Source organism: Heptranchias perlo, chromosome 12 (assembly GCF_035084215.1).
Source record: "Heptranchias perlo isolate sHepPer1 chromosome 12, sHepPer1.hap1, whole genome shotgun sequence".
Lineage (NCBI taxonomy): Eukaryota > Metazoa > Chordata > Chondrichthyes > Hexanchiformes > Hexanchidae > Heptranchias > Heptranchias perlo.
The window spans coordinates 9929382-9945205 of NC_090336.1; the positions used below are offsets into that span (position 1 = coordinate 9929382).

The following is a 15824-nucleotide window of genomic DNA, read 5'->3' on the forward strand; positions in this document are numbered from 1 at the left end:
GACTGATTCCTGGGACGGTGCACTGCTCTGTATTTTTTCGAAAATCCCATGTAACATTTCTTTGAAAGAAATGACTTGCATTTATTTAGCACCTTTCATGACCTCAGGACACCCCAAAGCGCTTTACAAGCAATGAAGTACTTTTGAAGAGTAGTCACTGTTGTAATGTAGGAAACACGGCAGCCAATTTGCGAACATCAAGGTTCCACAAACAGCGATGAGATATTGACCAGATAATCTGTTTTCGTGATGTTGGTTGAGGGATAAATGATAATTATTGGCCAGGACACCGGGGAGAACTCTCCTGCTCTTCTTTGAATGGTGCCATGGGATTTATTACGTCCACCTGAGAGGGCAGATAGAGCCTCTGTTTAACATCTTATCCGAAACATGGCACCTCTGTCAGTGCAGCACTCCCTCAGTACTGCACTGGAGCGTCAGCTTAGATGTTGTGCTCAAGTATGTGGAGTGAGGCTTGAAACCACAACCTTCTGACTCAGACGAGAGTTTAACCAACCGAGCCACGGCTGACACCAAGTGGGTTGGGCAGAAGGTACATCTGCCCTACTGGGTTGGAATTTGTGAGGCAAATTAGATGGGGTAAAAATCCAGCAGCTCCATTTCCGCTGCTGATTCTGACCTCCCCTCGCCACTAGATCCGAATTCCACCCTCCCAAAGGGCCTGGAATTTCTCGGTTGATATTCTTGCCCATGGCCGTGACTGTTAACTGAAGGCAAATGCTGCAGTCTGAATATGGGGAGTGCGCACATTATCCTCCACTGTATCAGTCGCACTTTTCCAGTCCAACTGGAAAACTACTTCTCTTCAGCCTCCAACAATATCAGTTTGTTTTTCAAAATTAATTGAAGCAAATCTGTAGGACAAATTTCAAATGATTTATGGAGGTAAAGTTTCTTTTTTTTTTAAACAGAGAGGCTATGTTGGTGTGTATGTGTGAAAGTGTGAGAGAGGGAAAGAAGCAGACCCATTTCAATCATTTTAACCTAACCCGACGGGCAGGAAACGGACAGGTTTGGATCAAACACTCCTTTTACACTGTGTCCCATTTTACTCTCCGTTGAAGTTAGTGGAGTGTAAATTAGTTGAGGTGTAAGTCAGAGTCTGACCCAAAATCACCCTGTTTTCTCCCCAGCAGGTTATATAAGAAATATAAGAAATAGGAGCAGGAGTAGGCCACACAGCGCCTCGAACCTGCTCCGCCATTCAATCAGATCATGGCTGATCTTCGACCTCAACTCCACTTTCCCGCCCAATCCCCATATCCCTTGATTCTCTTAGAGTCCAAAAATCTATCGATCTCAGCCTTGAATATACTCAACGACTGAGCATCCACAGCCCTCTGGGGTAGAGAATTCCAAAGATTCACAACCCTCTGAGTGAAGAAATTTCTCCTCATCTCAATCTTAAATGGCCGACCCCTTATCCTGCGACTATGTCCTCTAGTTCTAGACTCTCCAGCCAGGGGGAACAACCTCTCAGCCTCCACCCTATCAAGCCCCCTAGAATCTTATATATTTCAACAGGTTAAATGACCCACTAATACGACAGTGCTCATTATACATCCATGGCACTTTTCTGTAAAGTAAAATTTTGAACAATCTGTTATTGACCCCTCACAATGTGAAAGTCAGGTTGTCTCTCAGTCCAGAGGCAGTCCAGTCCCCATCGCGATTTGCCCGCTATACGAGATGGACGGTATAACAGCTGAACAGAAGCAAGAACTGCCTCCCCAATAATACAAGTCAACTCCATATCACAATCATCACCGAACTTTACCAAAGTCCTTTCAATTCATTTCTTGTCAAAGGCATCCGCCCAAAAAATGAACAAAAACAGCAGACAGTAACATTATCAAAACATGTTCCCGTATTCAGATCACATTTCAAATATGCCCTCAGAGCATTTAATATTTAATTTTAAAACGGAGCCAGAAAGTATCCAGCTCAACAAGCCAACAAGAAGGGCTCGCAGCAATGGCAGGAATTCTAGAGACATTTTAAAGTAATTTTCTCTTGTTAAACTTCAAGAAACATTGCTCATACTGAGCCAGCACCAAGGGGACATCTATAATTGCTCATACCATACCATTACAATCCCAGTATCAAGGGGACATCTATAATTGCTCATACCATACCATTACAATCCCAGTATCAAGGGGACATCTATAATTGCTCATACCATACCATTACAATCCCAGTATCAAGGGGACATCTATAATTGCTCATACCATACCATTACAATCCCAGTATCAAGGGGACATCTATAATTGCTCATACCATACCATTACAATCCCAGTATCAAGGGGACATCTATAATTGCTCATACCATACCATTACAATCCCAGTACCAAGGGGACATCTATAATTGCTCATACCATACCATTACAATCCCAGTACCAAGGGGACATCTATAATTGCTCATACCGTATCATTACAATCCCAGTACCAAGGGAATGTCAATAGTTGCTCATACTGTACCATTACAATCCCAAAACTAATAGAATGTCTATAATTGTTTATACTGTACCATTATAATCCCAGTACTAAGGGAATATCTATAATTGTTTATATTGTACCATTACAATCCCAGTACTAAGGGAACATCTATAATTGTTTATACTATACCATTACAATCCCAATACTAAAGGAATCCCAGTACTCAAGGGCAATTAGGGATGGGCAATAAATGCCGGCCTCGCCAGCGACGCCCACATCCCATGAACGAATAAAAAAAATTGTTTATACTGTACCATTACAATCCCAATACTAAGGGAACATCTATAAATGTTTATACTGTACCATTACAATCCCAGTACTAAGGGAACATCTATAATCGTTTATACTGTACCATCACAATTGCAATACTAAGGGAACATCTATAATTGTTCATATTGTACTATTATAATTCCAGAACCAAGGGAACATTTTTTTTATTCATTCATGGGATGTGGGCGTCGCTGGCAAGGTATGAGCAATTATAGATGTCCCCTTGGTACTGGGATTGTAATGGTATGGTATGAGCAATTATAGATGTCCCCTTGATACTGGGATTGTAATGGTATGGTATGAGCAATTATAGATGTCCCCTTGGTACTGGGATTGTAATGGTATGGTATGAGCAATTATAGATGTCCCCATGATACTGGGATTGTAATGGTATGGTATGAGCAATTATAGATGTCCCCTTGGTACTGGGATTGTAATGGTATGGTATGAGCAATTATAGATGTCCCCTTGGTACTGGGATTGTAATGGTATGGTATGAGCAATTATAGATGTCCCCTTGATACTGGGATTGTAATGGTATGGTATGAGCAATTATAGATGTCCCCTTGGTGCTGGCTCAGTATGAGCAATGTTTCTTGAAGTTTAACAAGAGAAAATTACTTTAAAAAGTCTCTAGAATTCCTGACACTGCTGCGAGCCCTTCCATCACTCCCTCCACCTTCGATGAGGGCTGCTTTGTCCTGGATGGTGTTGAGCTTCTTCAGTGTTGTTGGAGCTGCACTCATCCAGGCAATTGGAGAGTATTCTATCACACTCCTGACTTGTGCCTTGTAGCTAGTGGAAAGGCTTTGGGGAGTCAGGAGGTGAGTCACTCGCCACAGAATACCCAGCCTCTGACATGATCTTGTAGCCACAGTATTTATATGACTGGTCCAGTTAAGTTTCTGGTCAATGGTGACCCCCAGGATGTTGATGGTGGGGGATTCGGTGATGGTAATGCTGTTGAATGTCAAGGGGAGGTGGTCATTGCCTGGCACTTATCTGGCGCGAATGTTACTTGCCACTTATCAGCCCAAGCCTGGATATTGTCCAGGTCTTGCTGCATGCCGGCACGGACTGCTTCATTATTTGAGGGGTTGTGAAAGGAACTGAACACTGTGCAATCATCAGCGAACATCCCCATTTCTGACCTTATGATGGAGGGAAGGTCATTGATGAAGCAGCTGAAGATGGTTGGGCCTCGGACACTGCCCTGAGGAACTCCTGCAGCAATGTCCTGGGGCTGAGATGATTGGCCTCCAACAACCACTACCATCTTCCTTTGTGCTAGGTATGACTCCAGCCACTGGAGAGATTTCCCCCTGATTCCCATTGACTTCAATTTTACTAGGGCTCCTTGGTGCCACACTCGGTCAAATGCTGCCTTGATGTCAAGGGCAGTCACTCTCACCTCACCTCTGGAATTCAGCTCTTTTGTCCATGTTTGGACCAAGGCTGTAATGAGGTCTGGAGCCGAGTGGTCCTGGCGGAACCCAAACTGAGTATCGGTGAGCAGGTTATTGGTGAGTAAGTGCCGCTTGATAGCACTGTCGACGACACCGTCCATCACTTTGCTGATGATTGAGAGTAGACTGATGGGGCGGTAATTGGTCGGATTGGATTTGTCCTGCTTTTCGTGAACAGGACGTACCTGGGCAATTTTCCACTATAATTGTTTTTACTGTACCATTACAATCCCAGTACTAAGGGAACATCTATAATTGTTTTTACCGTACCATTACAATCCCAGTACTAAGGGAAATCTATAATTTCTCATACTGTATCACTGCAATCGCAGTACCCAACTTTGATACTCTACATATTGACGTCATCTTGCTGCATATCGTGAGCTTTTGAAAAGGTGATCTAGATACTGAGTACATCAATAAGGGAAAATGTACGAAGTGCAGAAACTTGGAATCATACAAGAGGGAAAGGAGAGAGAGAGAGAAGGAATGAGAAAAAGTAGTGGATACAGAGAAATACAGAAACCGTAATAAGGAAAGTGTTTAAAAGCCATATCGCGTGGAAAAGATAGGAATACAAACAAAAATATAGAGAGAGGGATACAGAGAGAATTAAAGGGAGGGAAAGAAACAGTGAAATGGTTACAGGAAGGGGGAGACAATTTCCTTTTATCTATGAGCTGTATTACAGGCGATGCACTGGTATACAAAAACAGCAGCCTGGATTGCATTAAACAATACGTATCTGACATAGTGTTCAGCAAGAACACAGTCTGAAAGCAGAGCACAGAGAGCCTGAATAACAAGACCCTAGAGAACGGTATGCCTCAGTTGCCTACGTTAAGAGCGAGTGTAGGTGTGACATGAGAGTGATCAGAAGCAGTAAGGCTGTGGGGGTTCCACTTTGTGTTCCCAGATGTGAAGACTGAGTGCGGGCACCATGGAGTCTTTCAGAGGGAGTCAGGTGGGCGCTACCAACTGGACTTCCGGGCTGCAGCAGATCTGTGCCAGTCCCTTGGGACCACCCTAGCAACCCTGGGACAATTGGAGCGGGCCCAGGCAGCAGGCTATGAAACCTGCAGGTAAGGACATTTTAAAATGAAAGCCCATCACAGTTGGACACAGCTTCAGGGAGGAAGTGGGATGGCCTTTATTCGGGACAGCGGAATGCCCTGTGGTGGTGGAGAAAGGCACTGTTACCAACTGGATATCTTCCCATTGCATAAGCACCAGGGCCCATCAGACTGAGCCAATGACTTGATGACTGGAGTTGCCAACTCCGGTTAGGTGTAATCCTGGAGGTTTCATCACATGACCTCCTGCCTCGAACTGTCCCCCCCCCCCACACTCTCCCCATTGGTCCATCCTCTGGGCACACTGCCTTCCCATGGCCAATTGGAAAGCAAACATACTCTGTGTTACCCACTTCGATGAATCTTAACTGGTGGTCAAACAGCCTTTTTTCCCCCATCTCCAATATTTTCAACAACTAATAAATAAAATGTTCAAAGAAGATGATAAAAACATTTTTTTTTGAATGCCCCTATGATTTTTCTCCCGGACTGCTCGCAGCAGTGCCTTGGAGATTAATCTTCAATTCCTGGAGACTTCCTGGAGGGTTGGCAACCCTATTGACGACGTATGCAGCACACGGCCTCTGAGGGGAAGCAGAAATGTGAGCGTCAGGCAAGGCAAGGATTCAAACCCAAGCTTCCTAACTGCAACCCTTATGGCTATATTTAATTGAAATAATCAGGATACCTGGCTCACTACACCGCACTATAAGAATTTGAGGCAGCTTCATGCAAGAATCCCAAATTCAAATGATGCAGGAACAGGTCAGATATCAAGTAAAAGAGAAAATGGGTTTTATTTACAAAAGTACAACTTCTCCTCAACCTACACTATCAGAAGCCCCCCTCTCCCCCCTCTCGTTGGCCTAGCCTGCCTCTATACCAGCGACACCCTCATACATGGGAAGATTTCCTCTGAGCATTATGTGCAACAAAACCGTCAGCCTGTTCTTCGTAAATGGTTTACCATTCACTACGCACAGTGCACAGAGGGAACCTTCTCTCAGTGGAGCCTTCGGCCTAACCTCCAGGCTTTGACCTTTAGCCCTTTGGTGCTGCAAAAAAACAACCTCAGGCCAGTGGAAAGTCCCAGCTGACTTCCTGCATCCCACCGCACTTGGAGGGAACTCTGAGGCCTGCCTGGAGCCCCGCTCTGCCCCCCCCGAGAGTCCACTCTGTCTCGGATTGAGCTTGCCTGTTGGGTCCGAGCCTCATCGATGTCTTCAATGCATTACTCTCGCCCTCATTACAGCTCCTGTCTTTTGAGAATTCCTTTTGGAGAAATACATCCCGATACAAAAAAAACGAAGGCACTCCCTCACCCTCCAGAACAGCGCAACAGGCTTCTGAACTGCAGTAACCCAACTGTGTACAAGTCAGGGGATGGTGCACAAACCTCATGTGGAAGGGATAATCAGCAGAATAGTTCGAAAGGTTACAAAATCATAGAAAGGTTACAGCACGGAAGGAGGCCATTCGGCCCGTTGAGTCCGTGCTGAGATGCTGCTTTTTATATCCCTCCATGCGATCCCCCGCTGCGGCTTTCTCCAGCTGTGAAAGATCTCAATGGCCTTCCCACGACTGGTAGATTCATCCAATCAAACAAATGCAAACTACTTTTTGTCAGGAGCCCTTTATAATGGTGGAGTCTCCTCATCCAGACCCGTTAGAAAAGAGGAAAGTTCCCACCGGGACCCTTTTAAAAAGGGAGTCTTCCATCGGGACCCTTTGAAGTCACTTCCCTCAGCAGAAGGGGGGAATTATTTTGCTGCTATCCCTTTGGTTTAGAGCTATGTATGCACATAATACACCTTAAAGTAACAGGAATTCCAAAGTCTGAGTGGAATGCTGGGACCCCTTGCATTGCTTGGGAGGAGTAAAAGATAGGAGCACTAAAAGGAGAGAGAGACAGAGAGAGAGTGAGAGAGACTTCAGACTGGTTCTGGGTGAAAGCAGACGGTTCACAGATGTGTCCCCTCAGAGCAAGGGTCAAACTACCTCAAACTCATTTCACTTATAGTCAACAGACAGAGGAGACGTTTACCACATCTGGGACAAGCTTATTTCTCCTCAGACCCTCAGCCGTCACAGAGAGTAGGCTTTTACCACATCTGTTTAGGTTTCACTAATCTGAATATTTGAGGACTGACCTGCTGCCCTCATTCATGCTTTCCTCTTTGCTCTGCTTTGCCTTGCTCCACAGATATGGGTGGATCCAGGATGGTCAGATTGCCATTCCTCGAGTGCACCATCACCCCGTTTGTGGAAATAATTTCATAGGCGTCTACATAATTCAAAAGCCATTGACCAAAAAGTCTGATGTGTTCTGCTTCAATGTGACAGGTATGTGACATTGCCTTCTCCCATTCCTCTATATCCAATTCACACCCCTTCTACCATTCCTCTATATCCAATTCACACCCCTTCTACCATTCCTCTATATCCAGCTCACTCCCCTTCTACCATTCCTCTATATCCAGCTCACTCCCCTTCTACCATTCCTCTATATCCAGCTCACACCCCTTCTACCATTCCTCTATATCCAGCTCACTCCCCTTCTACCATTCCTCTATATCCAGCTCACTCCCCTTCTCCCATTCCTCTATATCCAGCACACTCCCCTTCTACCATTCCTCTATATCCAGCTCACACCCCTTCTACCATTCCTCTATATCCAACACACACCCCTTCTACCATTCCTCTATATCCAGCTCACTCCCCTTCTACCATTCCTCTATATCCAGCTCACTCCCCTTCTCCCATTCCTCTATATCCAGCTCACTCCCCTTCTACCATTCCTCTATATCCAGCTCACTCCCCTTCTCCCACTCCTCTATATCCAACACACTCCCCTTCTCCCATTCCTCTATATCCAGCTCACACCCCTTCTACCATTCCTCTATATCCAACACACTCCCCTTCTCCCATTCCTCTATATCCAGCTCACTCCCCTTCTCCCATTCCTCTATATCCAGCTCACTCCCCTTCTACCATTCCTCTATATCCAATTCACACCCCTTCTACCATTCCTCTATATCCAGCTCACACCCCTTCTACCATTCCTCTATATCCAATTCACACCCCTTCTACCATTCCTCTATATCCAGCTCACACCCCTTCTCCCATTCCTCTATATCCAGCTCACACCCCTTCTCCCATTCCTCTATATCCAGCTCACACCCCTTCTACCATTCCTCTATATCCAGCTCACTCCCCTTCTACCATTCCTCTATATCCAGCTCACACCCCTTCTACCATTCCTCTATATCCAGCTCACACCCCTTCTACCATTCCTCTATATCCAGCTCACTCCCCTTCTACCATTCCTCTATATCCAGCTCACACCCCTTCTACCATTCCTCTATATCCAGCTCACACCCCTTCTACCATTCCTCTATATCCAATTCACACCCCTTCTACCATTCCTCTATATCCAGCTCACACCCCTTCTACCATTCCTCTATATCCAGCTCACTCCCCTTCTACCATTCCTCTATATCCAAATCACTCCCCTTCTACCATTCCTCGATATCCAGCTCACACCCCTTCTACCATTCCTCTATATCCAATTCACACCCCTTCTACCATTCCTCTATATCCAGCTCACACCCCTTCTACCATTCCTCTATATCCAGCTCACACCCCTTCTACCATTCCTCTATATCCAACTCACACCCCTTCTACCATTCCTCTATATCCAACTCACACCCCTTCTACCATTCCTCTATATCCAACTCACACCCCTTCTACCATTCCTCTATATCCAACTCACACCCCTTCTACCATTCCTCTATATCCAACTCACACCCCTTCTACCATTCCTCTATATCCAACTCACACCCCTTCTACCATTCCTCTATATCAAACTCACACCCCTTCTACCATTCCTCTATATCCAGCTCACACCCCTTCTACCATTCCTCGATATCCAGCTCACTCCCCTTCTACCATTCCTCTATATCCAATTCACACCCCTTCTACCATTCCTCTATATCCAGCTCACTCCCCTTCTCCCATTCCTCTATATCCAACTCACTCCCCTTCTACCATTCCTCTATATCCAACTCACACCCCTTCTACCATTCCTCTATATCCAGCAAACACCCCTTCTACCATTCCTCTATATCCAGCTCACTCCCCTTCTACCATTCCTCTATATCCAGCTCACACCCCTTCTACCATTCCTCTATATCCAGCTCACACCCCTTCTACCATTCCTCTATATCCAGCTCACACCCCTTCTCCCATTCCTCTATATCCAGCTCACACCCCTTCTACCATTCCTCTATATCCAGCTCACACCCCTTCTCCCATTCCTCTATATCCAGCTCACACCCCTTCTACCATTCCTCTATATCCAGCTCACTCCCCTTCTACCATTCCTCTATATCCAGCTCACTCCCCTTCTACCATTCCTCTATATCCAGCTCACACCCCTTCTACCATTCCTCTATATCCAGCTCACACCCCTTCTACCATTCCTCTATATCCAACTCACACCCCTTCTACCATTCCTCTATATCCAGCAAACACCCCTTCTACCATTCCTCTATATCCAGCTCACTCCCCTTCTACCATTCCTCTATATCCAACACTCACTCCCCTTCTACCATTCCTCTATATCCAACACTCACTCCCCTTCTACCATTCCTCTATATCCAGCTCACACCCCTTCTACCATTCCTCTATATCCAGCTCACACCCCTTCTACCATTCCTCTATATCCAACTCACTCCCCTTCTACCATTCCTCTATATCCAGCTCACACCCCTTCTACCATTCCTCTATATCCAGCTCACACCCCTTCTACCATTCCTCTATATCCAGCTCACACCCCTTCTACCATTCCTCTATATCCAACTCACACCCCTTCTACCATTCCTCTATATCCAACTCACACCCCTTCTACCATTCCTCTATATCCAGCTCACACCCCTTCTACCATTCCTCTATATCCAACTCACACCCCTTCTACCATTCCTCTATATCCAGCTCACTCCCCTTCTACCATTCCTCTATATCCAGCTCACTCCCCTTCTACCATTCCTCTATATCCAGCTCACTCCCCTTCTACCATTCCTCTATATCCAGCTCACACCCCTTCTACCATTCCTCGATATCCAGCTCACACCCCTTCTCCCATTCCTCTATATCCAGCTCACACCCCTTCTACCATTCCTCTATATCCAGCTCACACCCCTTCTCCCATTCCTCTATATCCAGCTCACACCCCTTCTACCATTCCTCTATATCCAGCTCACTCCCCTTCTACCATTCCTCTATATCCAGCTCACACCCCTTCTACCATTCCTCTATATCCAACTCACACCCCTTCTACCATTCCTCTATATCCAGCTCACACCCCTTCTACCATTCCTCTATATCCAGCTCACACCCCTTCTCCCATTCCTCTATATCCAGCTCACACCCCTTCTACCATTCCTCTATATCCAGCTCACTCCCCTTCTACCATTCCTCTATATCCAGCTCACTCCCCTTCTACCATTCCTCTATATCCAACTCACTCCCCTTCTACCATTCCTCCATATCCAGCTCACTCCCCTTCTACCATTCCTCTATATCCAGCTCACTCCCCTTCTACCATTCCTCTATATCCAATTCACACCCCTTCTCCCATTCCTCTATATCCAGCTCACACCCCTTCTACCATTCCTCTATATCCAACTCACACCCCTTCTACCATTCCTCTATATCCAGCTCACTCCCCTTCTACCATTCCTCTATATCCAGCAAACACCCCTTCTACCATTCCTCTATATCCAGCTCACACCCCTTCTAACATTCCTCTATATCCAACTCACACCCCTTCTACCATTCCTCTATATCCAGCAAACACCCCTTCTACCATTCCTCTATATCCAGCTCACTCCCCTTCTACCATTCCTCTATATCCAACTCACACCCCTTCTACCATTCCTCTATATCCAACTCACACCCCTTCTACCATTCCTCTATATCCAGCTCACTCCCCTTCTACCATTCCTCTATATCCAGCAAACACCCCTTCTACCATTCCTCTATATCCAGCTCACACCCCTTCTACCATTCCTCTATATCCAACTCACACCCCTTCTACCATTCCTCTATATCCAGCAAACACCCCTTCTACCATTCCTCTATATCCAGCTCACACCCCTTCTACCATTCCTCTATATCCAGCAAACACCCCTTCTACCATTCCTCTATATCCAGCTCACTCCCCTTCTACCATTCCTCTATATCCAACACTCACTCCCCTTCTACCATTCCTCTATATCCAGCTCACACCCCTTCTACCATTCCTCTATATCCAACTCACACCCCTTCTACCATTCCTCTATATCCAGCAAACACCCCTTCTACCATTCCTCTATATCCAGCTCACTCCCCTTCTACCATTCCTCTATATCCAACACTCACTCCCCTTCTACCATTCCTCTATATCCAACACTCACTCCCCTTCTACCATTCCTCGATATCCAACTCACACCCCTTCTACCATTCCTCTATATCCAGCTCACACCCCTTCTACCATTCCTCTATATCCAGCTCACTCCCCTTCTACCATTCCTCTATATCCAACTCACTCCCCTTCTACCATTCCTCTATATCCAGCTCACACCCCTTCTACCATTCCTCTATATCCAACTCACACCCCTTCTACCATTCCTCTGTATCCAGCTCACTCCCCTTCTACCATTCCTCTATATCCAACTCACACCCCTTCTACCATTCCTCTATATCCAGCTCACTCCCCTTCTACCATTCCTCTATATCCAACTCACACCCCTTCTACCATTCCTCTATATCCAGCAAACACCCCTTCTACCATTCCTCTATATCCAGCTCACACCCCTTCTACCATTCCTCTATATCCAACTCACACCCCTTCTACCATTCCTCTATATCCAGCAAACACCCCTTCTACCATTCCTCTATATCCAGCTCACTCCCCTTCTACCATTCCTCTATATCCAACACTCACTCCCCTTCTACCATTCCTCTATATCCAACACTCACTCCCCTTCTACCATTCCTCTATATCCAGCTCACACCCCTTCTACCATTCCTCTATATCCAGCTCACACCCCTTCTACCATTCCTCTATATCCAACTCACTCCCCTTCTACCATTCCTCTATATCCAGCTCACACCCCTTCTACCATTCCTCTATATCCAGCACACACCCCTTCTACCATTCCTCTATATCCAGCTCACACCCCTTCTACCATTCCTCTATATCCAACTCACTCCCCTTCTCCCATTCCTCTATATCCAGCTCACTCCCCTTCTACCATTCCTCTATATCCAGCTCACACCCCTTCTACCATTCCTCTATATCCAGCTCACTCCCCTTCTACCATTCCTCTATATCCAGCTCACTCCCCTTCTACCATTCCTCTATATCCAGCTCACACCCCTTCTACCATTCCTCGATATCCAGCTCACACCCCTTCTCCCATTCCTCTATATCCAGCTCACACCCCTTCTACCATTCCTCTATATCCAGCTCACACCCCTTCTACCATTCCTCTATATCCAGCTCACTCCCCTTCTACCATTCCTCTATATCCAGCTCACTCCCCTTCCACCATTCCTCTATATCCAGCTCACTCCCCTTCTACCATTCCTCTATATCCAGCTCACACCCCTTCTACCATTCCTCGATATCCAGCTCACACCCCTTCTCCCATTCCTCTATATCCAGCTCACACCCCTTCTACCATTCCTCTATATCCAGCTCACACCCCTTCTCCCATTCCTCTATATCCAGCTCACACCCCTTCTACCATTCCTCTATATCCAGCTCACTCCCCTTCTACCATTCCTCTATATCCAGCTCACACCCCTTCTACCATTCCTCGATATCCAGCTCACACCCCTTCTCCCATTCCTCTATATCCAGCTCACACCCCTTCTACCATTCCTCTATATCCAGCTCACACCCCTTCTACCATTCCTCTATATCCAGCTCACACCCCTTCTCCCATTCCTCTATATCCAGCTCACACCCCTTCTACCATTCCTCTATATCCAGCTCACTCCCCTTCTACCATTCCTCTCTATCCAGCTCACTCCCCTTCTACCATTCCTCTATATCCAACTCACTCCCCTTCTACCATTCCTCTATATCCAGCTCACTCCCCTTCTACCATTCCTCTATATCCAGCTCACTCCCCTTCTACCATTCCTCTATATCCAATTCACACCCCTTCTCCCATTCCTCTATATCCAGCTCACACCCCTTCTACCATTCCTCTCTATCCAACTCACACCCCTTCTACCATTCCTCTATATCCAGCTCACTCCCCTTCTACCATTCCTCTATATCCAGCAAACACCCCTTCTACCATTCCTCTATATCCAGCTCACACCCCTTCTACCATTCCTCTATATCCAACTCACACCCCTTCTACCATTCCTCTATATCCAGCAAACACCCCTTCTACCATTCCTCTATATCCAGCTCACTCCCCTTCTACCATTCCTCTATATCCAACTCACACCCCTTCTACCATTCCTCTATATCCAACTCACACCCCTTCTACCATTCCTCTATATCCAGCTCACTCCCCTTCTACCATTCCTCTATATCCAGCAAACACCCCTTCTACCATTCCTCTATATCCAGCTCACACCCCTTCTACCATTCCTCTATATCCAACTCACACCCCTTCTACCATTCCTCTATATCCAGCAAACACCCCTTCTACCATTCCTCTATATCCAGCTCACACCCCTTCTACCATTCCTCTATATCCAGCAAACACCCCTTCTACCATTCCTCTATATCCAGCTCACTCCCCTTCTACCATTCCTCTATATCCAACACTCACTCCCCTTCTACCATTCCTCTATATCCAGCTCACACCCCTTCTACCATTCCTCTATATCCAACTCACACCCCTTCTACCATTCCTCTATATCCAGCAAACACCCCTTCTACCATTCCTCTATATCCAGCTCACTCCCCTTCTACCATTCCTCTATATCCAACACTCACTCCCCTTCTACCATTCCTCTATATCCAACACTCACTCCCCTTCTACCATTCCTCTATATCCAGCTCACACCCCTTCTACCATTCCTCTATATCCAACACTCACACCCCTTCTACCATTCCTCTATATCCAACTCACACCCCTTCTACCATTCCTCGATATCCAACTCACACCCCTTCTACCATTCCTCTATATCCAACTCACACCCCTTCTACCATTCCTCTATATCCAGCTCACACCCCTTCTACCATTCCTCTATATCCAGCTCACTCCCCTTCTACCATTCCTCTATATCCAGCTCACACCCCTTCTACCATTCCTCTATATCCAGCTCACTCCCCTTCTACCATTCCTCTATATCCAGCTCACTCCCCTTCTACCATTCCTCTATATCCAGCTCACTCCCCTTCTACCATTCCTCTATATCCAACTCACACCCCTTCTACCATTCCTCTATATCCAACTCACACCCCTTCTACCATTCCTCTATATCCAGCTCACTCCCCTTCTACCATTCCTCTATATCCAGCTCACTCCCCTTCTACCATTCCTCTATATCCAGCTCACACCCCTTCTCCCATTCCTCTATATCCAGCTCACTCCCCTTCTACCATTCCTCTATATCCAGCTCACTCCCCTTCTACCATTCCTCTATATCCAGATCACACCCCTTCTACCATTCCTCGATATCCAGCTCACACCCCTTCTACCATTCCTCTATATCCAGCTCACACCCCTTCTACCATTCCTCTATATCCAGCTCACACCCCTTCTACCATTCCTCGATATCCAGCTCACACCCCTTCTACCATTCCTCTATATCCAGCTCACTCCCCTTCTACCATTCCTCTATATCCAGCTCACACCCCTTCTACCATTCCTCGATATCCAGCTCACACCCCTTCTACCATTCCTCTATATCCAGCTCACACCCCTTCTACCATTCCTCTATATCCAGCTCACACCCCTTCTACCATTCCTCTATATCCAGCTCACTCCCCTTCTCCCATTCCTCTATATCCAGCTCACACCCCTTCTACCATTCCTCTATATCCAGCTCACTCCCCTTCTACCATTCCTCTATATCCAGCTCACTCCCCTTCTACCATTCCTCTATATCCAGCTCACTCCCCTTCTACCATTCCTCTATATCCAGCTCACTCCCCTTCTACCATTCCTCTATATCCAGCTCACTCCCCTTCTACCATTCCTCTATATCCAACTCACTCCCCTTCTACCATTCCTCTATATCCAGCTCACACCCCTTCTACCATTCCTCTATATCCAACTCACACCCCTTCTACCATTCCTCTATATCCAACTCACTCCCCTTCTACCATTCCTCTATATCCAACTCACACCCCTTCTACCATTCCTCTATATCCAACTCACTCCCCTTCTACCATTCCTCTATATCCAACTCACACCCCTTCTACCATTCCTCTATATCCAGCTCACACCCCTTCTACCATTCCTCTATATCCAGCACACACCCC

General features: G+C 46.4%; 1 protein-coding gene across 1 annotated transcript in view; it reads left to right on the forward strand.

Moving 5' to 3' along the window:
* Positions 1-1710: 1710 nt before the first annotated feature.
* The window catches only part of cd44b (CD44 molecule (IN blood group) b), a 94712-nt gene continuing 80598 nt past the window's right edge, over positions 1711-15824 (forward strand). Inside the window, exons 1-3 of the mRNA XM_067994308.1 lie at positions 1711-1717; positions 5170-5335; positions 7530-7669. Coding sequence (XP_067850409.1) covers positions 1711-1717; positions 5170-5335; positions 7530-7669 — 313 coding nt within the window. The remainder of the gene's footprint in view (positions 1718-5169; positions 5336-7529; positions 7670-15824) is intronic.